The sequence below is a fragment of the Fundulus heteroclitus genome, chromosome 13 (genome assembly GCF_011125445.2).
Source record: "Fundulus heteroclitus isolate FHET01 chromosome 13, MU-UCD_Fhet_4.1, whole genome shotgun sequence".
Taxonomy (NCBI): Eukaryota; Metazoa; Chordata; class Actinopteri; order Cyprinodontiformes; family Fundulidae; genus Fundulus; species Fundulus heteroclitus.
In genome coordinates this window covers 9,128,902-9,152,469 of record NC_046373.1, presented here as the reverse complement: position 1 = coordinate 9,152,469, position 23,568 = coordinate 9,128,902, and the positions used below count along the sequence as shown (strand labels likewise).

Here is a 23,568-nt window from a genome sequence, read left to right as displayed (position 1 = left end):
CAGTCGCATGCCTACTACCAGCACAGCTGCTCCGTCTCTAACGAGGCTTTCGGCACGTTGTCGGCGGAAGAATGATGCCGACATAAGCAGCGAGGCAATACACAAACAAACAAAAACAAAAAAAAAAAAACATATCAGGACTCGGTGCTTCGTAGCAAAGCCTTATATTGTTTCCGTTTTATTTTTTTCTTAATTTAACGGAAATGGTGGCACGCCAAAGACATTTCTCCAGCGGTAGCGACGACAGCCGCGGGGCGGCGAACAGCAAGCGTCATCCTTCAGTGTCCGCTGAAGCTCGCCCCCGGTCCCAGCACGTCTGCAGCAGCTTGCCAACGTCCCCTTAGGACCCAAGGTATCGCCCTAGGACCCACGGCGGGGGCCACATTTGTGTTTTTGACGGGCTACCCGTGTCCGCTGATGAGTGTTTCTGTGCACTGTGGCGTTATGGAGAGCTTGCGAGCTAACACGTCGAGCTAACACTAGCGGGAGATTTTGTTTGGGAGTTGGGAACTGGTTTAGCTCATTCTTAAGGTCCTCAACAATTGCTTTTAGGTGGATTTGTTTCTAGGCTAAGGGTTTGCGAATCCGCCTCTGTGTTTGCATGTTTGGCGCGGGTTGCGTCGCGCTTTGCATGTTCGCATGTACATTTTGGGTGTTGTGTACAAATGACTTCAGGCAGTTTACAGCAAACTTGGCAGCGAGTTGTGTTCCTGGGACACTCCTCCGCCCCGGTGCTGTTGACTTTTCGGGTTGTATTCTACAATATTTATCAGATGGAGTCAGTTGGTGATCCCGTCAGCTGTAAAATAACATCTCTGACATCTGGTGTGGTCAATATTTAACTTGGAGGATTAGCCAATCTGATATGTGTGGTGTGCTTTATCGCTTCTTCCAGGAGACACGCTATATTTAAACTGCATTCTTTTTGTAGCTGTGGTATATTTCCCTACCGACGTGGTTAGATCAAATAAAAAAAAAGATGGATGACACTAAACTTAATAGCAAAATCTTTAAAAGAGATGTAAAAAATAATTGTCTGAAAGGGTAATGAAATAATGTGTCAGTTTTACTCAGCAACGGTGTCTAAAAGTAGAAATCTATGGTATTTTAAAGTTAAAGGAACAATAACTATGAATGACACCTACTGACCTAAACTGCATTTCGTTGCCTTGTACCTGTACCTGTGTAATGACAATAAAGTTGAATCTAATCTAATCTAATCTAATCTAGTGGTTAAAATTGGAACAACACATACACAATGCCTTTCATGGAGACCTGCCATTTATTCACGGTCCGGTCCATTGTTGCACTGAATTTTTACTTCCACGGGATATGGGGCTTCCATGTTTGCCAAGATAAAACACTAAATGTTGTGCTCTGCCAGGACCGATTGTTTATAGGGAATTTTACGTCCATCCCAGGTGACAAATGAGGATGATTTGGGTTGATATGACAATAAATATCTTACTTTTATAGCTCCTTTAATCAAGATATGTTAAAACTTTTGAAAAGCTGTCACCCAAAATTACAAAAAAGCTTGATCCTACGTTTTGTTTTTTGTTTTTTCACAAACAGCGGTGAAAATAGAATCTCCAGTTTTCATCATTCCAAATCACATTACTCGCTTTTCCTCCCTCCTTTTCGTGTCCCAAAAAGAAATTGTTTTAAAAACTTGCTTTTATTTCTAGCATTTCGACTGGGAGTTGACCTGAATTCAAAGTGCAACTAAATACAAGCCATGAAACAAGCTCGTAAAAAAGATGCCGGCCCTGCCATTGTAAACAATGGAAATCTAACTAAATGTTTGCTGCTATTGGTTTTACACAATGAGCTAAGTACAGGCTTCACTTCACTTGTGTAACTTCAAACTAACTTAAAAAAGTAAGTACGTGAGTAACTTAAAGAGCTTCCTCTTATGGTAAAAAAAAAGTTTCTTCTTTATTTTGACAATATATTTTCTTAAACATATATTCAGCATTGCATGATATTCTCGGCATGGAAGCCCAATGAGTCCATTGGCAAAATAAAATTTTCCAAAAATTAAATCTTAATAAATTGTATTTGAATTAATCGATTAAATCAATTTATTGTCCAGCCCTAAGTGAGAATGTTCTGCCCTATTTAGCTGTTGGAATAATTGTCAATTAATTGACTTGTAATATACCCTTTATTCACCCAGAAGGTCAAATTCCTTACTCTAGAATATATATTTCACAATTACCACAGGGTATTCTATCTTAAAGTTTGTTTAAGATAAAAAAAAATTGTTGATAAACTTTCAAATTAATTGTAAAATTTATTTACGGTTGTTCTGGAACGTTTCATATGCTTACGCATTAAATCAGCTGATTTATTGTATAAAAAACATGTACAAATATTATCTAGCAAACTGTTTGGCCGATTTTAAAGTTTACTGATTGTAAGAAAACTGGTATTATTATGTTAAAAAAATTGTTTTTTTTTTAGAGGTTTTTTGAAAACCGATTACATTGTACATCCTACCCTTTTCACAATTTAGTAATTTTAATAAGATGTCAGAAAAGGGGCCGAAATGACCAGAGTTTTCTCCAGCTATACAACGTAGATTAATGGAACCCCTCCCCCATTTATTGCTGTGCACTGCTTGTCAGCTGTCTGAAACATGGCTGCTACACATTCCCCTGGCTCACAAGAAAAAATAAACTTAAACAATCTGAAATATTTCTAGGGTGACCCGCAAAAAAAAAAAATGACATGCATAGAACCTTGCGCAGACATTATCACCACACACACTGCCTTGATAAATCCGGATGTCTGGCGAATAACACGGAGGTTCATGTGTGTCCTTGGCCCTAAATACATATGCAAATCAGGAAAAGGGCCTGGAAGGCACCCGCCTCCTGACCAGATAACCATGGCGACGGGGCTGTCAGTCACGGAGACGCCTCGAGGGATACTTGTAATGACTGACTGCAAACCAACCGCTTTTTGAGCATCGTCAGCGTTTATCAGGGGTTGTCTGCTCCAACCTGTTTAGTGCTACAGTGTCTATCAGATTCAACCGGCGCTGCCTAGCTGCTGCACTGAGCTCCATTGTAGCTTAATGCCGATCATTGTAATGTACACCGAATCGTTGTAGTGGCGTGAACATGCTTCCCATACTTGGATGAAGACGCCTGTCACCGCACACACTATGTGGAGTGGTTTTAAATCTGTGAACCAAGCCAGCAAGTTGCACTAAAAAACATCACCTAAAAAGTCAGCCATCGCGCACAGAGCCTGCTCTTTGTTTTGTTCCCAACACTGCTATTCTAATGGTAATAATTATGATAGTATGTTAGAATCCTGAGTTGTGCTGCATTATGGCAAAATTAGTTCAGGCACCGCTCTGATTACATTTGGATCTGCTGATCTGACACCATTTTCTTTTTCAGTGACTGTGAAATTGTATGCGTTTCATGGTTCTCAGCGCACACGGTAAAAGATTCACAGTTTCCGTCTGATTGTGGTCGTTTTCGTCATTTTTTTGAGGTGTGTAACGTTATTGCACAAGGCTAAATTAAATTGTTTATTTGCGTGGGTTTAAACCGGAAAAGCTCCAAAGCTGAGTTTTTGTCTGCTTTGGACAATTTTTTTATCCATTTACTGATCTCTGGGGTGAGGATAAGAGACTTCACCAGGCTGTTGAAAATCGGTACGGTCAAGCTTTTCTGCAATGTGCAGCGGCCTACACGGACAAGACACGTGTCTTCTGGAGAATTGTTTTATTTATTGATTTATTTATTTTAGTCAGGCAGAAAGCTTCCTCAGTACAAATAAATGCTGGTGGTTGGGGGTTGAGTGAGCGACCCATCCAAGATGGCGGCTGCGCTGAAACGTCAGTTCCAATAGGCTGCGCTAGTCCATGGGGCGTCTACCTATATAATGTCTATGCAAACCCAAACATCACTGCGCCCCACCTCGTGTACACATAGTCCCTGAGAGGGAGACGAGACAAACAAACGAGCCGTCTCTGCCGGGAGGACAGAGTAGCTGCTGGATTGCGACTGCCGTGTTTCTAACATGACGGCAAAATAAACTTCACTGTTATGTTGAACTAACTCACCTACTGTCCTCCAGTAGAAAGCCTGCAACCTCCGCATCCATTTTAAATTCCCGCTCCCTCATCAATCGTCTCCACCTGGTAATAATAGCTGAGCCGATATAGACTCTCATTTTTTTTCTCCTGGTTATTTCTTCTTTTTCTTTTCTTAGTTACTTTCTCTTCCCTCTCACTGGGCTAAGAGTATGGCTGGTCCTCCATATAAAAAGAAAATGGCAAATAGAATGAGAGACAGTCGTCTTTGCTTGTTTTCTGCTCCTCCTCCACCGACAGCGTGTCTTCATTTAGGAGACAGATGGGGGAAAACGCGTTTGTCCCCTGTCGGCTGATGAAATCAGAAACGGCGTCGCACCGACACCTACGTATTTAGAAACTACTAATTTTAATTTATGAGAACACTTTCATTTTTGACATGAGATTATTAGACTTTGTCGGAATATGTATTTATAAACTCGATACTTGATTTTTGCTAATTAAAAGACAAATTAGTTACACACTGTCCCTTTTTAAAATATAGATAAAAAAATATGTTTGGAACTTTTTGATAATTATCGATATTGATCAATATATTTCTATTTAATCGTGCCGTCCAGCCCTAGTTGTTGGTTGTGTTTTTCTGATTCATATGCCTGTGTCACTGGTCAAAATGAAAAATAAAGCTGCACTATGATGAGTGTTTGTGGCCCTTCCACCAGCACTTGCAGCCTGAAAAGGATGTTAGAGCTTTCTTATGTTTAACGTCATGTTATGAATTTGGAAAGGTTTTTTGTTGCCTCTTTTAACGTGTCTTTTTTTTTTATCTGCTGAAGCCCGGTTTTTACACGGGTCAGAGGAAAGGACCTACAAAGCCTCGTTTCAGATTCAGATTGTGTTACCCCATCTTTTCATAATTTATACATCCAGCCGCTGTCCCCTCTCTGAACCTGAACAGGAAGTGACACTCCCACAGAAACCTCCTGAGAATGAAATATGTGACAAAGTTATGAAAGCCGAGAAGGGATCACCTAATTTTTTTTCCTGTATGCGCACATTGCCCACATAGCCTGTATTTTCTTCATTTCAATAGCCATTGTTTTGGTGCGATGAGGAACAGGATGCCCTCTGTCATTCCTGTCTGGTCGTCCGTCTGGAGCTGCAAAATGAGGCCCGCATGAAACCTGAACTTGTAATTGGGTCTCTGGGCCAAGGGGCCTGAAAGAGATTTGTCTGATTTTTTTTTTTTTTTTTTTTTTTTTTGTGCGCCCAGACCCTGAGCGGCAAAGAAATCCCTCTAATAAATGAAAAGTAGCTTAGGAAGTAACCTTAATGCTGGCTTCAGCTCCTTTTTATAATAGGAAGAAGAATCTGAAAAATGTCGCTTTGCTTTTCCAAATCACGAGCTCCAAATGAAAGATTCACGTGAAGCTAATAAAATAATGCATTGTATGTGCATGCACTTTAACTAACTTGGTCTTTTTTTGTTGTTGTTTTGTGTATTTTTTTTTTAGCGTAGGTAACGATGCCTGCGGAGCCTGTGTGCCATGACTGCGTAGATGATTTGGTGTTCGAGATCTTGCAAGCGAAGAACTCCTCCAAAAGCTCCTGATTGCTGGTTTTTATCTGTGTCGTCTTCACACTTCCTGGCTTCTGCTGTCGCTGGGCACTTCCTCACCTCCTCCGTGAGAGGCAGGATGTTGGTAGCTTTTGCAGAACCTTACTGAAGAAAAGGCACCTCACCTATTTTTTTTTTTTTTTTTAGTTTTCCTTTTTATCATTATTTTTTTTTTTTTAGACTGCTCCATACATAATCGGGTCTTCGCATCAAAGACGAGACCTTCGGCCTTTTCAGAAGGCACCCTTACCTCCCCTTCGCCCCCGCCCAGTACCATGCTGGGCGCACTCTTGCTGCGGAGGAACATGTCCCAGAAGCTGAGTGTGCTGCTGCTGGTATTCGGGCTGGCGTGGGGACTGATGCTGCTGCGCTACACGGTGCAGCAGCCGCGCCATCAAAGCAGCGCCGAGCTGCGCGAGCAGATCCTGGAGCTCAGCCGGCGATACGTGAAGGTGCTGACGGAGGAGAACCAGAACGCACCAGGGGGCCCACAGGGCACCTCCATGGCAGGATACGGTAAGCTGTTTCACGCACCGTTTGAAAGACAATCAAACTGTAGCGCACGGCAAAAGTATTCATATGGAACCTTTTCATATTAGGTCACATTACTACCAGAAATACTTGAGTATTGTGGTCAGAGTATTTCATTTTATTGACATCGTGAAGGGATAGGCCAACAAGAAGTGGTGGATGATTGTGAAGCAGAGGAAACATGATAAATGGTTTTATATAAATATAAATTTACTCCAACCGCACTTAGTAAAGTCCAGCGCAACCAGAACTAACCTCGTCAGTAAAAATGCTCTGATGTATATAATTTAATCTCTGCTTGACCCCGATGCCAGGTCAAGAGCTGTGATTGGTTGATGGTACAAGAAAAAAAAACCAAATGCGCTCCTATCAAAGGAGAGAGATCCATCGGTTAGACAGGATTAAGATGAAAATTAGCTAAATTAATTATCACAACATCACTTTATTCACATCCTCATCATTATTTTGATTTGCATATTGTTATGTTTACTCGTCAGTCATTTTACTACTTTATATATCTTTATTAATGCGCACTCACCTGTCAGCATTTTGCTGGGATTGCCTGCTTGTATAAAGCGGTCGTATTTGGCAAAATGACTGACATGAAATGGAGAAAAAAAGATGGAAACAAACCAAACAGCAGCGCATCTGTGCGGTTAGCTCTGGGAGGAGAAGGACTGTTGACAAGTAAATCTGTCCCTGGATCACAGACTAAGAAGCGTACTGCCGCAGATCAATGCGGCTTTTTCTCTGCGCGTCTCGGTACTTTACGCGCCAGCCTGGAATGTGATGCTCTGCAGCAATCAAAAGCGAGGAGATGGCATCACACAAGCGAACTTCTAGATGACATTTTAGGCTGCTGACATTATCAGTACAGGAAATAGTTTCTCACCTCTTTTAGATAAATTTCTTGTACATTTCTCCACTTTTTATTCATGCTTATCCAACATTTTACTTGTTATTTATTTATCCTGAATAAAATGACGTTAGGTAGAGCCGCCTTTAACCCCTCTGGCCGCTGAAGCTAATTAATTTCCCCCTCTTCTCTGCTTAAGACACTCTTAGGCTTTGAGAATAACTTTTATCTCACTGAGGTAAAATTCAAAGAAACTCTTAGAATTTGAGAAATTCTAAGATTTTTCCTAAAATGGCGTCACTGAGAGCTACTTTTAGCCTTAGGATTCTTTGTGAATACGGCCGCTGTGGTCTGTCACATAAAACACAGTCATAGTCAATAAACTAGAATATGGGTTCATTTGAATATGGGTCCAATGAGGCTCAATTGTCTGATCAAAAATGTCTTTTGAAAATAACCTTTGAGCAAGTATTAAACAGACTTTTCATTAACCCCCCATTTCTGTACAAAACTTAAATGTTTTTTATTGGTTTGATGCAATATTCTTATCTTAAATGTTGTGTTTTAATTATATATAAGCAGAAAAATCACCGTTATTAATGGACATAAAGGCTTTAAGACTTCTGTCTGAGTAATTGATCTATATAATGTGTTTGCCTTAGTTTAACGGGTTACTGAAACAAATAGACTTTTTGATAATATTCTAATTTACTGAACATGTATGTTGCGTATGTTGGGGATACAGGTGTGGATGTAACAAACTATGGAAAGGTTTCAGTAGTGCGAATACTTTTGTCGATCAATGTAAACGTCACAGATGTTAATTTATTTGTCATTCCTGTGGATCATTTTTCTAATTCCAACCGTCACCTTTCAGCTGACCTGAAGAGAACCATAGCGGTGCTGCTGGATGACATTCTGACGCGGTTGGTCAAACTGGAGGGGAAAATCGAACTGGCGGCGAATTCCTCTTCAACAAACACGTCCCACGCAGCAGCGGGCGTCCCCGCCGGCCTGCGGAAAGCTTTGAAGCAGGAGTCGCCGGGGAGCCACCCTGGGATGTCGCGTCTTCACCCACACATCCCTAAAAGACCTCGGCCACATTAAGACGCGGTTCCTTTGCCGTCGAAGCACCACTCCATCATCGCTCGCCGGTGTGTCAGCATCAAGCGATTAAGTAGCAATATAGATATTCACGGACATCCTGAATGCCTAATTCAGTCCAGTCGGAGAAAGAAATTAAGGACTTGTTGTTTTTTTTCTCCTTCTGATACATTCAGATTGTCCTGGTCATATTTTATACTAGCATTGCAGAATTTGTTTTGCCTACTTTTCTTCTTTTTTTTTTTCCTCTTAACCATGCAACTTTTGAATTTCATGACTGTTAAAGTAAATGCAAAGAAACCAAAACAAAAAGCTGAATAGTTAATTAGATATCGGGCTAAAATGCCTCACAGTTACATCACGAATAGCTTTCCACTACTGCGTCAAGAAATACTGAGCTCAACCATACATACACTCAAGAAGAGGAGGAATAGCTGTGTTTTAGTGCTTTTAGGAGGCACGGTTAATGAAGATTCTTTTAGCTTGTGATTATTAAGGACGAATAAAGTTTGCTCTTAAGAAACAACCCAAAGAATATTTTTTTAGCACTTCACTCAAGGCAATATAAATGTGTGCGCGTTGCTCTGCTGCTGGGGCGTTCATGTAGGATGACGGGGACGCTGTCCGTCCGTCCGCCGCTGGAAACGTCTCGTCTTGAGCGCGCGGGCTCGCCATATCTGCTGAAATCGAAATGAGTCCCGCGTGCCGTTTTGGAGCCGTTTCAATTCAGACGATGAACATTGAATGTACTGCGCCGTCTGTAGATCTGTGTTGTTCAGGGTTCATATTGCACTGTGACTAGAGACTTTCTAAATCTACCAGGCTCGTCTGACTCGCGTTTTTAGACATGTTTAAAGGGGGAGTGGAGTATTTCTGGAATGTTTCTGCAGGTCTACCCCTCCTGTAGTCGCTCTCTCTCTCTGTAATGCTGACGGACTGGTAAAATACCTCCACCGGTTCAGTCAAGTCGCCGTTTTAGAGGCGAGCAACGCTTCGGCCGATGCTATCAGAGAGTTTTGTGTGACGACGAATGTGATTAATAAAGGCTTTGCTTCATTTTGTTGCTTGAGAATTAACCATATTGAGCTAAAGAGTCTTAAATTATTCAGCGGTCCTTTGAGAGAGACGCTGTGATTGCTTCATAATCTTAAAGTGGTGTATTAGATTAGCCGGCCACTTTGAGGAGGATTTCCTAATAGCTTCGTAGAAATCGATCGTCTCCTTTTTTGTTTTTTTAATCCGTTTTGGACCAGATCGGCCACATTGTTCATGTCTCACATGACGGTTACTGTTTCTCCTCACTTCATGGTTTTTAGTTGATTTGTATTTATTTTACAGCACAAAATGATTCACCTCTTGAACAACAAACTTAAAAAAAAAAAAAAAATCATTTTATTGTGATTTTAAGCGACGAGCCAACACAAAGCATTGCATAGTTGTGACGTGGAAGGGAAATGAGTCCTTGAAATAAAAAATCCGAGAAGGTATCATGCATTTGCATCATCTGACTCCATAGCTTCCTGAACCACCGCCTGCATTTACAGACTTGGTCAGATTGAATGGACAGAGTCTTTGAATTTGGCGTTTAAGCGTGCAGCCCAGTTGGAAGGTGAACCTCCACCCCGGCTGCAAAGCTTGCTGCCTCTAACAAGCTCCAACCGTCTTCCCGTCAATTCTTACCACCTCCCCTGTCTGTCGAACGTATCCCCGCAGCATAACGCTGCCGCCACCATGTTTTACCATGTGGATGAGGGGTTCAATATCATATCGTGACCCGGGAGGCCAAAACATAAATTCTTTGGACATGATCCTTTTCCTTGCATTTCATAATTTTAGGCTATTTTGTGTTGGACCGTCGTATATATTGAATTACTTTTGCAAGGCCGTACGTCTAAAAATCTGATTCTCTGATGTTTTAACATGAAGATTTGTCATTAAGTTTTGCAAAAAGCAGCAGAATCCATGTTTTAGGTTCTGAATGATTGTTCCGGTACGGTTATATTAAAATGTAACTACACCTTCTTTGTATTTTAAGCAATCAAACTTGGAAAAAACGCTGGAAGTTTTAAACTGAAGGGGACTTTCTCCTCATCCGCACCTCACAAAGAAGCTTTTAAGTATCATGATTAAAAACCTTCATGGACAATATGTGTGTGTGTGTGTTGTTATCAAAGTAGTACAAGTTCAATTCTTGCTGACTAATTCTGCCCCCTGTCTTCATCTGCAACGGTTTTGAGCAATTGCAAATCAGTCAAATTTGACGTCTAAGCGCTAAGACCAGAAGGACACCGAACCAACATCGGCCTTGTTGCATCCTGTTTTATTTTAACAGCACTGCAACTTTCTTTTTGCTTTCTAGTTGACATATAGATTGTTCAGGCCACGATACTTTATTTATTTATTTTTTACTTTAACCTGTATTGTTTGCATTCAAGGCCTGGAGCTGGCAGTCATCCTCTTGAAGGTTTCTTTCTCAACAGTTCTTTATTTAGTTTATTATTTGTGGATATGGCTGTAAAATCTTTTACTGGCAAAGGTTTCCAAAGGTGTCACGGTGATTTCTTCTCCAGATTGTTTTAGTAGTCCTGACCTTTGGCCAGCTTTATAATGGTATTCATTCAGGTTTCTTTAAATAGGTTTCAGTGACAAAGTTTTAAAGAAGAAAAAAAAATACATTCTTTGAAATTTAAAGTTGAGGAAAAATGTGTGTTTCTTCTGGACACTGGGATACCCTCATCAGCTTAGTTTCTGGTAACACTTTATTTGCAGTGGCGTGCACAAGACTGACATTACACTGTCAAACATGATATAACACCTGTCGTAAACATGATATAACACCTGTCCTGAACATGAAGGAGACTTTATGAATGTTTATGACTGTTATTAGGTGTCATTGGGTAGATTTTGGCATTTTTAATGCAAAGCTGACATTGTCAAATAAAGTGCTACCAGAGATTTTTTTTTCCTTTTCAGAAATTCTCTGGTCATTATAGCATCTCACAGCTGCTTATAAATGTGTTCATAGTTTAAAATTAAGAGGTCGTTTAAATAAATACATTAATTAGTCTTTGTTTCAATATTTGTACATTCATGTTTTATTTGGAAATTCAATTTAAACTGGTCAGTTTATTTGTAGCAAATGACGTTTTGACGGTTTGCCTTTAACAACAAGGAGCTGCCTTTAAAGGGGCATACAGTGAAGAAAAATCAGTTGTTTGCTTCTGATACCTGAGAAAAATAAGTGGGTAAACGCGACAGTTTTCAATGAATAATTTAATTTATTAATGACAAACTATCCAAATCCTTGTCAAATCGTGGATTAAATTATCAAACACTTTTTTTTGGCCCACTTGCACTTGCTGCACCCAGGCTTGATCACTGCCAGACCTGCGGCATCAAGTCACCCGAGCCAAACCTGTCTGACAGCATGAAGTCGGCTAAAGCATCAAATACGCTCTGATCTACAGTGATTAAAGAGCAGGTGAGAAACAAGGTCTTCAACACATCTCAGTCTGGGAAGTGTTAGAGATGTTTTTAAGTGTGTGGGACTCCAGTGAATCACAGTGAGAGCCGCTATATACAAATGGAGAAAACAGAGCGGTGGTGAGCCTTCCCAGGTTCGGTCAGCCCACCAAAATGAATCCATGACTCGTCCAGGAGGTCCCAAAGGAACCCAGCACAAAATCAAAACCACTACAGACCTCGACTGCGTGACTTAAGGTCAGAGTTCCCGACTGAGCAATATAAAAAATATAAAACTGAGAAAAAAAAGAGCACTATAGCTCATCTCTTCTTCCATGAAACATCTTGATCCCAAATACTTTTTGGGCAAGTTTTCTGTGTACTGGCAAGGTAAAAGTAGAACTGAATGCGCTCCGTTACGTCCGGAGTCAAACAAACAAAGCGTTTTCGCGCTGAATGGTAGAATGAAACAACGTGGAGCCATTCAAGTTCTGTGGCATGACCTTAAACAAGTAGTGCTAGCTCAAAGACCTTCCAGTGTAGCCGGATTAAAATAATTCTGCGAAGAGGCGTGGGCCAACATTCCTCCCCAGTGACGTAAAAGATACCAGTTTATCAAACGCGTGATGATAGTTGTTGCCACCAAGGCCGAAACAAGCACTTATTGGGGTTAGGGGGTGATCAGTGACCTAAATAGCCGCTACTTTCTCCTAAGACCAGTTTGGTGTGGACAGGTTTCTTCCTTTCATAAATTAACTGATGATTTGAAAACTGTTTTTTTGTATTTAGTCCGGTCATGTTTGATATTAAAAGTTATGTAATGATCTGAAATATTTAACAGTGTCAAAAAAAAAAACAAAAAAAAAAACAGAAGAAATCTGTAAGAGGGCAAATACTTTTTCCCTCCGCTGTACGGTCTGTAGCCGCTTCCGCTGTGACTGGGTCTGCACCATTTATCAGGCGGTCAGGTAATCTTTAGATTTGCTTTGCACAACATTTGAAATGGTGCACTAACAGGTGCGCGCTGCAGATATTCAGATCCACTGGTGAGAGTGCTTACTGTGTCCATGTGATTGTTATAAACAGCCAGTGCCGGTGCTGGTCATGTTGCCTCTTTGCCATTTCATAGCTGACTTTAGGGGTATAGACTGGAACCTTCCGGTAGCGGATGTTTTGTACAAGCCGATGAAGATATGCAGTATTTTCCTACCTCCTACTCATAGCGGCCTAAGGAAATGTGGTCATGTGACTCCAATTAATAAAAACAAACAAGCAGGAGGTCCTGAAGAGTAATTTTCTGGGCTTAAATCGTCCATGGCTAATGATTTATTATTATCAGATTGCTCTTACAGCTCGTCCTTGCTGGCAAACGCTTTGCCCAAACTTTTCACCGCTTTCTCATCACTTCTATCCAGGTTGCCCCCCAGCTGACCTTCAAGAAATGTGCCCAGTCTCTTAGGCACCATGCTATTCACAATGCTCAGTCTAGAATATGAAGAATATCAATGTGGATATCCGAGGCAATCATGCAGATATAAACAACCAACTGATGGATATCTACAATACTAGAGAGTCTGGCTATTCAAGTGGAAGTGAAGACAACGGATGCATGGAAGGCAGGAATGCATGTTTTCTTGACATTTTTTTTTGTCATATCCTACAATCTCAGCTGTTGAAATCTAGAATGCATATTGTACTAATAAAAAATTATGTCTTAATTGTATTAAAGTTGCCATTGAGATTAATAGAAATTGTATTTTTGACATCTACGGGACATCAGGGTGTAGGAACATGATTTGATTATATGTCACAATTGCTTGCCATACAGCGGGCTGCAGACGTTTTGGGAGCCGTCGCCGCCCAGCGTGTCGTTGCTGTGAACGCTGTCAGACCCAACCTACCGTATCCACCAATCACAGCAGAGCGTTGCCTCCCACTGTAGCCCAGCGTCGTCCACGGGATTTCCAAGGAAAAGGGTAAAAGCTTCTCGTTTCTAACACGCACTGTCGACTGCTGCGACCATCTTTATTATATAGTTTGCCCGGCGGCGCCATGTTTTTAACACTAGAATTACCAGAGAAGGGTCATTTAACATTTCTACCTTTGGAGCCCAGAGACGGGTCGACTGACCTGAAGGATTTTAATTAGCATCCTATAAGCAGTTGTGAACCGGTGCTTTTGTTGTGTAAATAAGGCCATTACTGGTGCACCAAAGGAAGGGGGAAGCTTAACTCCCTACTAACTGCCAGGTACAGCTGTGAGCAATGACCAGAAGTATTTGTGTCTAAGTCAAGAGGACTGAAATTCCAGCATGAGAAATATACAAAGGTATAAGAGGCAATGGCAATTTGGACAATTTGGTATTCGTACTACTTGAACTGTTTTGCATTTTGTTAAATTATGATTACAAACATCAGTGTATTTCATTGGTATTTTATAACATTGACTCGTACAAATTAGTGCATAATTGTAATGTGAATAGAAAAGGATCTGTGGTTTAAAAAGTGGTTTTCAAAGGCAAATCTGAAAAAGTGTGGACTGCATTTGTATTCAGGGCCTGACAATCCTAGATAAAAAAAATTGCTTAATTACTAAATTCTAGTCAACACAAAACTTACTGTTCGATTGAAACAATAAGCTTGTTATTGTTCGTTTGAAATCGGAAAGAGAGGGGCATACTTAGACATGACCAGGACATGGTCATCAGCCTAAACTGACAGGGTATCACTCAGACAAACACCTCCTTCTTTAAAATAATTTTCAGAACTACCTTGTTTGTGATGGTAGCACAGAGTAGGCTTATTTTTCTACCCTGACTCCCAAGCAGCTAGTTGATTTATAATATAACATACATACATAATAAACCATACACAATGGTTTTAGAGATTTTGTATCCCAAAAATTCTGCACTTTGCTAATAACAAACAATTGTTTATTATTATAGTATTTAGTTTTATCCACACTGCAGGGTAATAGTTGTAAAGTGATAGTGTTGGTTGCTTTTATTCTTTGGGGGATGCTATATTCACTAGATACAGGGAAGATGGTCAGAGTAAAAAAAGGGGACCTTGTTAAATGCAGTGCAATTATAATCTAATGAAATAAAAGTTGTTTTCTTGGGTGTTCTGATGTATGAAATCAGCAAACAGCTCCTTAATTTTCAAGGAAAACTTGTAAGGTAAACACGGGTTGCCTACAGTAAAATGTGTCTTTTTATTATTATTATTATTTAACCCCATCCAATGATAGCCCTGCAGTAACTTTGAATGCCAACCCGTGTTGCTAATTTGGTTAGTTTTCTACTGTAGAGCTGCCTCCATCATAGATCGCACCCACCCCCAACATGGACTATTCACACGTACCTTCTGGCCTGACAGTACAGAAGTGTAGAATGCTTTTGTGAGTTTGGCTCTCCTCCCCCCTTGCTGATTACTCAGGCAATGGCCCTATTTACAATTGAACAAGGGATGCTAATTTGAGCCACCAGAGTCGTCAGTTTGGACTCAGGGTCTTTTGACCCTCTTTCGGGACTTCAGGGGGGAGGACGAAAACCCTGGCAGTAACCTACTCAGGAACCTACTTGGGTTCTATAGGTTTGAAGGCGACGCATCACACATTGTGTTGGACCTCGTTGCTGTTCATTTTATGTTGCGACTTGTTTATAACAGTAAACACTTGCAGACAAGAAAGTATAGCTGTACGTTTTCCACGGTCTGCCTTTTTATAATTGCATGTTTTAGCTTATTATAGGGCGATAGAATAAAACAGGGGACTGTACAGGGGATTGCTGTTGCATTGCAGCAGGGTCCCGGGTTCAAATCCCCGACCCGGGGTCTCTCTGCGTGGAGTCTGCATGTTCTCCCTGTGCATGCCTGGGTTCTCTCTGGGTACTCCGGCTTCCTCCCACGTCCAAAAACATCACTGTACCGTTTAATTGTCTCTCCAAATTGCCCTTTTGTATCTGTGTACAGATAAAACAGGGATTTAAAGGCTATCAGGACTCGTTAAAATAGTTTCCCCGTCATAACTATTTAGCTTGTGACGGTTATTGACTCAGGTGATGGGGAAGCAAAGCTAATGTGGTGTAAAATCCGGCCGTTCGCTTCAGGTCTTTCTTCACATCGAGAAGATGTTAGCGATGCCTGCATTAAGATTTGCAGATCTGTTTCTGTGGATTAGGATGTCGTCCAAAGATACATTTCGTTTCAGTAATTCAGTTATTAACGCTCATAAACCATGAGGACCCATCACACAGAGTGATGGCGATAGCTTCCAGTTAATGAAAGCCCCAAATTAGGTTCAGTAAATTTTAATATTACATTAGGCAAGGGAAGAAGTAATGTCAGGCTGCTGTAGAGTTTGTCCATGTACCGTATACTATAGTATGTGCATTTGGTCCAGGCTCCCTTTAGATGAATTACTGCATCGATGTGACCTGGCATGGAGGCGACCAGCCTGTGGTTCGGTCCAGGTGTAATGGGAGCTCAGGGTTGCTCTCGGGTCATCTCTGTTGTTGGATCTGAAGTTTCCCATCTTCCTTTTGAGTTCTGCTGCTGAATGAAATCACTATCTCCGTTAAGCATGTCAGCAGAGAGGGTAGCAGGAAGTGCTCTAAAAAGTCCATGGTAGACGGCTGCGATGACTTTGGTTTTCATTAAATACCGTTAACCAATACCAGCAGATGGCATGGCTCCCCAGATCCTGACTGACTTTGTTAAGTTCCCCCTGGCTCTCAGACAACTCTGGTTTCGTGTTTCTAGGGTCTTCCTCCACACTCTGGGAGCTTGATTTTCCAATCAAATTCTAAAATAGTCTTTATTCTAAAAAGCACCACGGAGCTCAAGTAAGTAAGACACTTCTTAACTTGTTTCTGGTTCCAAAAGTGGCTTAACGAAAGGAATAACGCCCTTTGCAAGCAACCAGCCTCTTTACCTTTTGTCTGTCACCCTCTCCACTGAGGGCGTCAAAGACAGTCTGCTCAACGACTGTCAAGTGAGTCTTTGGTGAAAATATGTGTCAAATTATTGTTCCTTAACTTTTTTTAAACTTATCCTTTCTTGCTACAGGATTGAAGTTTCCCATATGTTAAGCTCTCACTTAAAGCTGTTGACTTGCTGTGTGTGGTACAAGTTTTACAGATTGTGAAATGTTTACGGGGAAAGATCTTTACTTCCATGATATCATTTTGGAAATGTTTTCTGGCACAAGGTCAGACTTTTTTTTTTGTCTTATTTAGTTTAGCCTTATTTTTTTTACATTTTACATCCACATTACCTTGGGATACCGGGGAGTCACACACATTTAGCCAATTTAATTAGAAAAACTTACTTTGGACCGTGGGAGGAAACTGGAGTACCGGGAAAAGACGATGCTGAAAAAACGATGCTGAAGATCCAGAGGGAAGAGCCTCTCCGGTACCCTGCACCCCGCAGTATGTCCACTGAACAGATTTAATTAGCAAAAATAGCTGTTGGCTCGACTTGCTAAGCCACAACTCCTCACTGTTGACCTTTTCATGTGAACTCTGTACACAACCTGGACACAGGCTGCTCTAGGGGGCTAATTCTTAGAAAAAAGCTTGATCAGAAAGATGTAAAAATATATATTTGTAGCTTTCAGCTATTGGTCTGATCTTTATTTCATTTATTTAACTGTTTATTTATTCACTAATTAATTTTTAAAAACAGGAGAAAAAAAACTAAAGATAAAAAAAATACAAAAAAGAAATAATTTTCAACCCCAAATATTCATGTTTGTATTTGTTAAATTAATGTCAAGGCTGGTTGTTTTATGCTGTGTTATTGTTTATTTAGATAAGATGTTTTTAGTATATGTGTATAACTGAAAAACTATGTTTTTAATTATATTAAATGTTATAGAAAGTCAAATGAAAGTCAAAAACACCGTGCTGAAGGACATTACAGGGCCCCTGTGGTCCCTGCTTTGCGGGCAAGATGCTGCAGTCAGCTCAGGACCACATTTCGTCCTGCACCACCTCCACCACCCAGGGACGTACGCCAGGATCCTGTTTGTGGACTCCAACTGGGGCTTCTACACCATCAACCCAGTCATTCCCCACCAGAAGCTAACCCAGCTCACAGGACCGGCCTCCGTCTGTTCGCAGATCATCGGCTTCCTGACTGACCGCCAGCAACAGGGGAGGCTGTGGAGCATCTTCTCCTGCTCAGCACCGGCGCTGTCCAGGAGGGGGGGACAAATGACTGCACCTCAGTGGACCTGTCTGTGAAGTTTCCAGATGACACCACCTGTCGTTGTGCTGATCCAGGACAGTAACAGGTCAGCAGAAAGACAGGAGGTGGAGCAGCTGGTCCACAGGTGCAGTCAGAACCACCTGGAGCTAAAGACAGTGGAGACGAGGGCGGTCTTCATAATGCCCACAATCACGGCCAATAAAGCTCCGATCTGATCAAGCTGATTTATTTTTTTACAGATTTATTTTATTTCCTTCTACACGTGGTGATATGGATTTGCCACTAGATGTCAGCATCGTCTTATGTACCATAACCACAGAAATGAAGCGTCTCCTGTCAAGGGATTTGCTCTGTGATTCACTGGCCTGCTTTTTGGAAGTTAACTCTAGAAAAGATGCTATTGCTCCTTCGTTCCCTTCTCTTCCCGGGGCAATAAAAGGTGGAGCTGGGTGGGAGAAGCGCTGGAGTAGATTATTCCAGGCACTGGATTGGAACAGGGACCAGCCAGCTCACTAAAGATCAGCGATGAAGTCAGGCCTTGACTCCAGAGGTTTTACACACTGTTTGGTCACTGATATCCTTGTTTAGCTTTGATTCACGGTGCAACATGTCAACCGCGCCGTGTTTTCAGTCGGGTAAAACGACAATCGGGATGGATGGAGACTCAACTCTTGCTCTGACAGATGTGACAGACATAAACAGAGTTTAGATGAGCTGTGACGATTTTCTGAGTACGAACCCAGCATTGGGGGTTTTACACAGAGGGGAACGTTTTTCTCTCCTTGTCTTCTGCTGTAAGGCCTCTCCATCACCCTAATAAGGCTCTCTTTTACTGTCAAAAAAAATCTAAATAAATGACCCTTTCTGGTCTTGTTTATGATGGTGCAGCATCCTCAGCTCTATTTGGACATTTGCATGCCACAGGACCCAATTAAGAAATATTAATTTTATTTGTATTCTACTGCATAAAACCAGAACATTTCTCATTCTTTCCGCAGGCAAACGCTGATTGGCTTCTTTCTGGGTTCAGCTTCCCTTCTCTGATACTTGTGCGATGCTTTAAGGGGAGAGATTTTTAACGTCTTCATCAACAGTTTGTGAAATCGAGCTAGTTTACATGCATTAGCTGCCTTGAGTTTCAGACTTTTGGAAGCAGCCTTGCTTTTGTTTTTTGGTTTTTAGCATCACCATTTAGGCTTATAGGCTATTTTCCTTGTTTTTGTGCAGCAGATATTACCGTTTTGTTTTTGTTTTTTTGCTTACTGGTGGTTATCCAAAACGGTTGCACTTATTCCTGTTAGCTCATAAAGAGGAAGGAACGGAGACTCCTGACTTTTACAGCCTATATATATATATGAGGTGAACATGCTTTCTAACAGTGATCGTTACAGATTTATCTCAGCGTAACTTTGCACTGACTTTTACAGTTTAGTAGGCTGTAAAATCAAGCGTTTCGAATCAGTAGCTTGGTTTTTGTTCGATTTCAGTAGCTTTTTTCAAACAAGAACTTCTCAGGAAATGTTTCAATTATGTATTTTCTTATTGTTGTTTCTATAAACAAATGAAAGAAACTATTGTGTAGTACTTCCCTTACTTGATGACAATAGCCAGCCTTTTCTTTAAAATCAACTTACCTCACTTTAGATATAGTTTTCTACTCTCTAACACCATGTCATTTGTTTTTCTTTTTTGTGTTGTAAAGCATTAATTATTCACGATACACCCTATCTTCCCTAAAACTTGTCTGTAGTGACATCACAAAAGGCATATAGGGCAACTAATCAGAGTTCCTTTCAGTGCATCTTTGTGTATTTTAATCTGCTCCTTTCTGTTTTATGCATGTTTTTAAGCAAACTCCTCCTTCAGACGGGTTTACTTGCCAATCAGCTGGATTCTTGCGCCTTTTGTAATGTCATTAACCCAGATTTAATCATAGAAAGGTTGTTGTTTTTTTCTCTTCAGTGCCCTTATTAAAAACTGCATTTTGAGAAGTCCTGCCGTAAAAAAACAAAAAAAAAAAATCTATTCTTTTTCTTTTTCAGTTTTATTGTCATTGTACCATTGCTCAGTGAAAGAATAAATAGACCACTGGGTGGTGTCTTTAATGCGCACATTTGTGGAAAAGGGCTTCAATATAAGTTGGAAAAACAATGAGAACATGCACTGAGGGATGTTGGTAAACGTTTTATTAGGAGTTTTCAGGCAGAAATACAAGAAAACATGCATTGGGATGAATCTCTGTTGGTGAATAAAACAAGAACATGGCTCTGTCGCACAACCTTTGCAGGTTACATCTACTATAGGAACCTTCACTGGCTCCTAGATGAGACGCAGCGTCTGAAAAAAACATGTGACGAAACCGAGAGCAAAAAGCATCTTGCCTGTGAATGGGTCAACTAAACAGGTAGACCCTAAAGGAACGGAGGCTTCTTTATCTGTAGACCTTGCTCCACTCAGAGGGAGTCAATAATCACTGCTGACACATCCCAGGGGCCCCTCAGGGTTATGCTTTCATTCATACGGATTCAGAGATAAGTCTTAAGGTTCCAAGGTAATGAGTTGTTGAAGTGATACAAGGTCCAAACTGTGCAGTGGTTTTCAATAAAGATTTCATTTAGTCTTTAGATGGCCATTTATATCTTTACCTAGCTTTGCAGCTGCTAATGCTGAGCTTCCTTACAGCATTAGCATTACGCTTGAATACACTGTTCCTTAATGGGAATTCTGGCATTAACACCTTCTACCATTTCTGAACAGGTGCACACGAAAGAAGGAAAAGGCAGATACTGTTCTTGATTTTCTTGATAAATATATTTTATGACACCTCCCCCCCTCTCCACTTTGTGTAACTGGTCTGATGACAGTAGTTGTTCACCCATAGATGGGAGTAGAAGGTAAAAACTGCAAGGGGACTTATGTTGTTGGGGGTTTATGTGGACATTTGGTGCCGATGGTATGGATAACTTTCCCATCTGATACAATTTATATAGCATGAAGCTCAGACAGAAAACCAAAACAAATGTTCCAAACTAGATGAGTTAATTCTGAAAATTGACATCCAAGTTATAACCCATGTCAGATGCACTAAATATCCAACATATATACCATGCATTTGTAATGAAACATATAATAGTAGCCTAACTAACAGGACTTTGTCTGACAGCTGGAAGTGATTGAACTATGAGAAATGTTGCTTTACAAGGAAAACTGGTGAGAGATAACGGCTTAAAAACATCACTTCTGACCTGCTTATGTTGAAGTAGTAAACATGTAATTTTATGTGGTTGGGTGATTATCTTTTAAAACCAAATAACAGATAACAGAGAGGTACAGAACAAATTATAACACCCTTTGCACTTGGTAATATGAATTAAAATTATTTCAGTAAAACTAGACATTGGAGGGGGTTTATAACATATTTGTTGAAAAATAAAGATGGTTCCTTAATGCATCATAAACACACATTGTTGCCTGTTTTTTTATTGTAACCTAAATTGTGTCAATCGGGGAAAGTAATTAACTATAAATTTGAAAATATGCTCTTGTTATAATGATTTTTTACAAACCATAAGTGTCAACAAAAAGGAATTATCACAACAAGTAAAAGATCCCTGGGTCCAAAATAGACTTATAAAAATAGCCTAAACACATATTTTTGTATTTCTTGAGAAAAAAGTTGACAAGTGATTACACTTAAAACTTTTGCATATTATTTCAGTTTCAATTTCTATAAATAACTACTTTTCATCTAAAAAAAAAGAAAACTAATGAGACACATTCCAAATTCTTTAAATTAGGCATATTATATTACAATATTGACAGTCTAATGTCTTTTGCAACTTGATGCAAAACTACTAAGCTTTTTTTTTACTGCTTTCATGCAAAGAATTGCAAATACTGATTAGATTTGAGGTGTTAAGAATAGTTTTGAAAACAAATTTAGCTCATCAGTCAAAAATGACCACAGTAAACAAGAACAGATGCAGCAGCCTGCAGAAGGAAAGTTTTCCAACCAGAGCAGCTCAGAGCTGCATGCCAATGCATGGCCGCATAGGCTACTGTGGCTGCAATGTGTGACAAAGTCTGCAAATATCCATGTGATCCTGTGAGAACGGTCACTCTTAGTTCTAAAGCAGGAAACTGTGCTGCAAAATAGGCTAGAAAAATAGGGAAATACAGCTCTTTTAAAGGACATTTAAATAAATACAATTTATTATGAAACTATAAGTTGGTTATTTGTTAAAAGAAAAGTAAAAAACACAAAACAAATTAACAAATTGTTGTTTTACACGCCATGCTGCGCAGGATTTGCATCAGAATTGGATCAGATCATTATTACAAGTTCAGGAAAAATAAAGATAAAGGCACTTGTTGCCCTCTGGATCCAAACAATACTATAAATATAATTATTTTTAGCTTATAGAAGTCGTTTTGAAACAAACAAATACATTTTTTTTACCATAATAAAATAATACCACATGTAAATAATCGTTTTTGCTTGCTATGTACCTATTAAAAGTAACTATTTTCCAGCCTTTTGCAATAATTAGGAGCTGAAAACAACAGAACGTACAGATTCTTTACTCGGCGGAATCCTTAAAAAAGCAACAAAACAAACCAATAATCCAAAGAGTTATGCTGGAATATATAAGCAATTCGAGCGATTTCTTACAAAATGACCATATTTGCTACTATATTTATGCCCTTGCATAGGTTGTTTGAATGAAGGTGGGGGGGCGACACCCGCCATTTTCTGATGAGATGAAGGGTATCCTCCTACAGCAGAATCTGAACTGAAAAACATCCTCTTTTTTTATTTATTCCCCTCTCCTCGTAGCATTTTAAAACCCCTCAATGTAACAGAAACCGTCTGATTGCGCCAAAGCTGGAGCTGCGTCAACGCAAAGATAAGTTTGCAGCAATTCTGTGACTGCAAAGGCTCTGCTTCAACATGGCGTTCACAGCCAGTGTTCTCCCCACACACACACACACACACACACACACACACATACTGGCTGTCCGAAGCGGTCAGTCGCTGGGTTTAAATGATGTTAAATAATGGTAAGAATAAGAGATAGAAAATAATTGTTTTTAAGATTTGAAATATATACATTAAAGCAAAAGCATTTCTCACCGGAAAACAGAAGCTCTGGACTCAGTGTAGCCTAAATGGGGGAGGTTTGCGCTTTGGAGACGCAAACTATATCTTGGAGAGAGGCCAGCAACGGCTCAAAGTTGGACCATAAGCTGCGTTTTACTTAAACAATCCCCCCCCCCTTTTTTTTTTTGCCCTCCTCCCTCCTTTCCCCTTCTAGCAAATACCCCCCCAAAAAAGCACGCACAGAGAAGCACGGTTTCTACGCCAAGCGCGCAGATCTCCCCACATAGGATGCAGCTGCGCTCTGAAACTTTATGTTAGTTTGCACCCCCTATGGAATTTGCCCTGAAACTGGCAGAAGGAGACGTGGGGGAGGGCGGGGATACTTTTTTCTGTACATTCCTCAGCGATACATTCACTACTCCTCCCGCAGAGCCTGCGCGCACGCACACACGCACACACACACTAACACGTGCAAACACATAGTCAGTCTGAGAGAGGCTGCAGCCATGCATCAGTTCATTTAAACCGACAGGGAGAGAGAGAGAGAGAGAGAGAGAGAGAGAGAGAGAGAGAGAGAGAGAGAGAGAGAGAGAGAGAGAGAGAGAGAGAGAGAGAGAGAGAGAGAGAGAG

General features: G+C 40.5%; 1 protein-coding gene and 1 long non-coding RNA gene across 3 annotated transcripts; one reads left to right on the top strand and one right to left on the bottom strand.

Annotated features, from left to right (window-relative positions):
- Positions 1 to 8: 8 nt before the first annotated feature.
- ccdc126 (coiled-coil domain containing 126) lies at positions 9 to 10,309 on the top strand. Of its 2 annotated transcripts, XM_012874256.3 has the most exons (4): positions 9 to 352; positions 5,569 to 5,753; positions 5,853 to 6,188; positions 7,937 to 10,309. In XM_012874256.3, exons 3-4 carry the CDS (start codon positions 5,948 to 5,950, stop codon positions 8,164 to 8,166), a joined length of 471 nt encoding a protein of 156 aa, XP_012729710.2. In that variant the 5' UTR covers positions 9 to 352; positions 5,569 to 5,753; positions 5,853 to 5,947; the 3' UTR covers positions 8,167 to 10,309. The 2 variants fall into 2 exon arrangements, with proteins under 2 accessions (XP_012729710.2, XP_036000903.1); XM_036145010.1 differs by having other exon boundaries at positions 5,574 to 6,188.
- A 7,752-nt stretch (positions 10,310 to 18,061) lies between these two features.
- Positions 18,062 to 23,255, bottom strand: LOC118565189. Its single transcript, XR_004932250.1, has 2 exons — positions 22,972 to 23,255; positions 18,062 to 18,513 (listed from the first exon to the last, which is right to left on the bottom strand). It is a non-coding gene; the product is annotated as an uncharacterized LOC118565189 (long non-coding RNA).
- Positions 23,256 to 23,568: the final 313 nt, after the last annotated feature.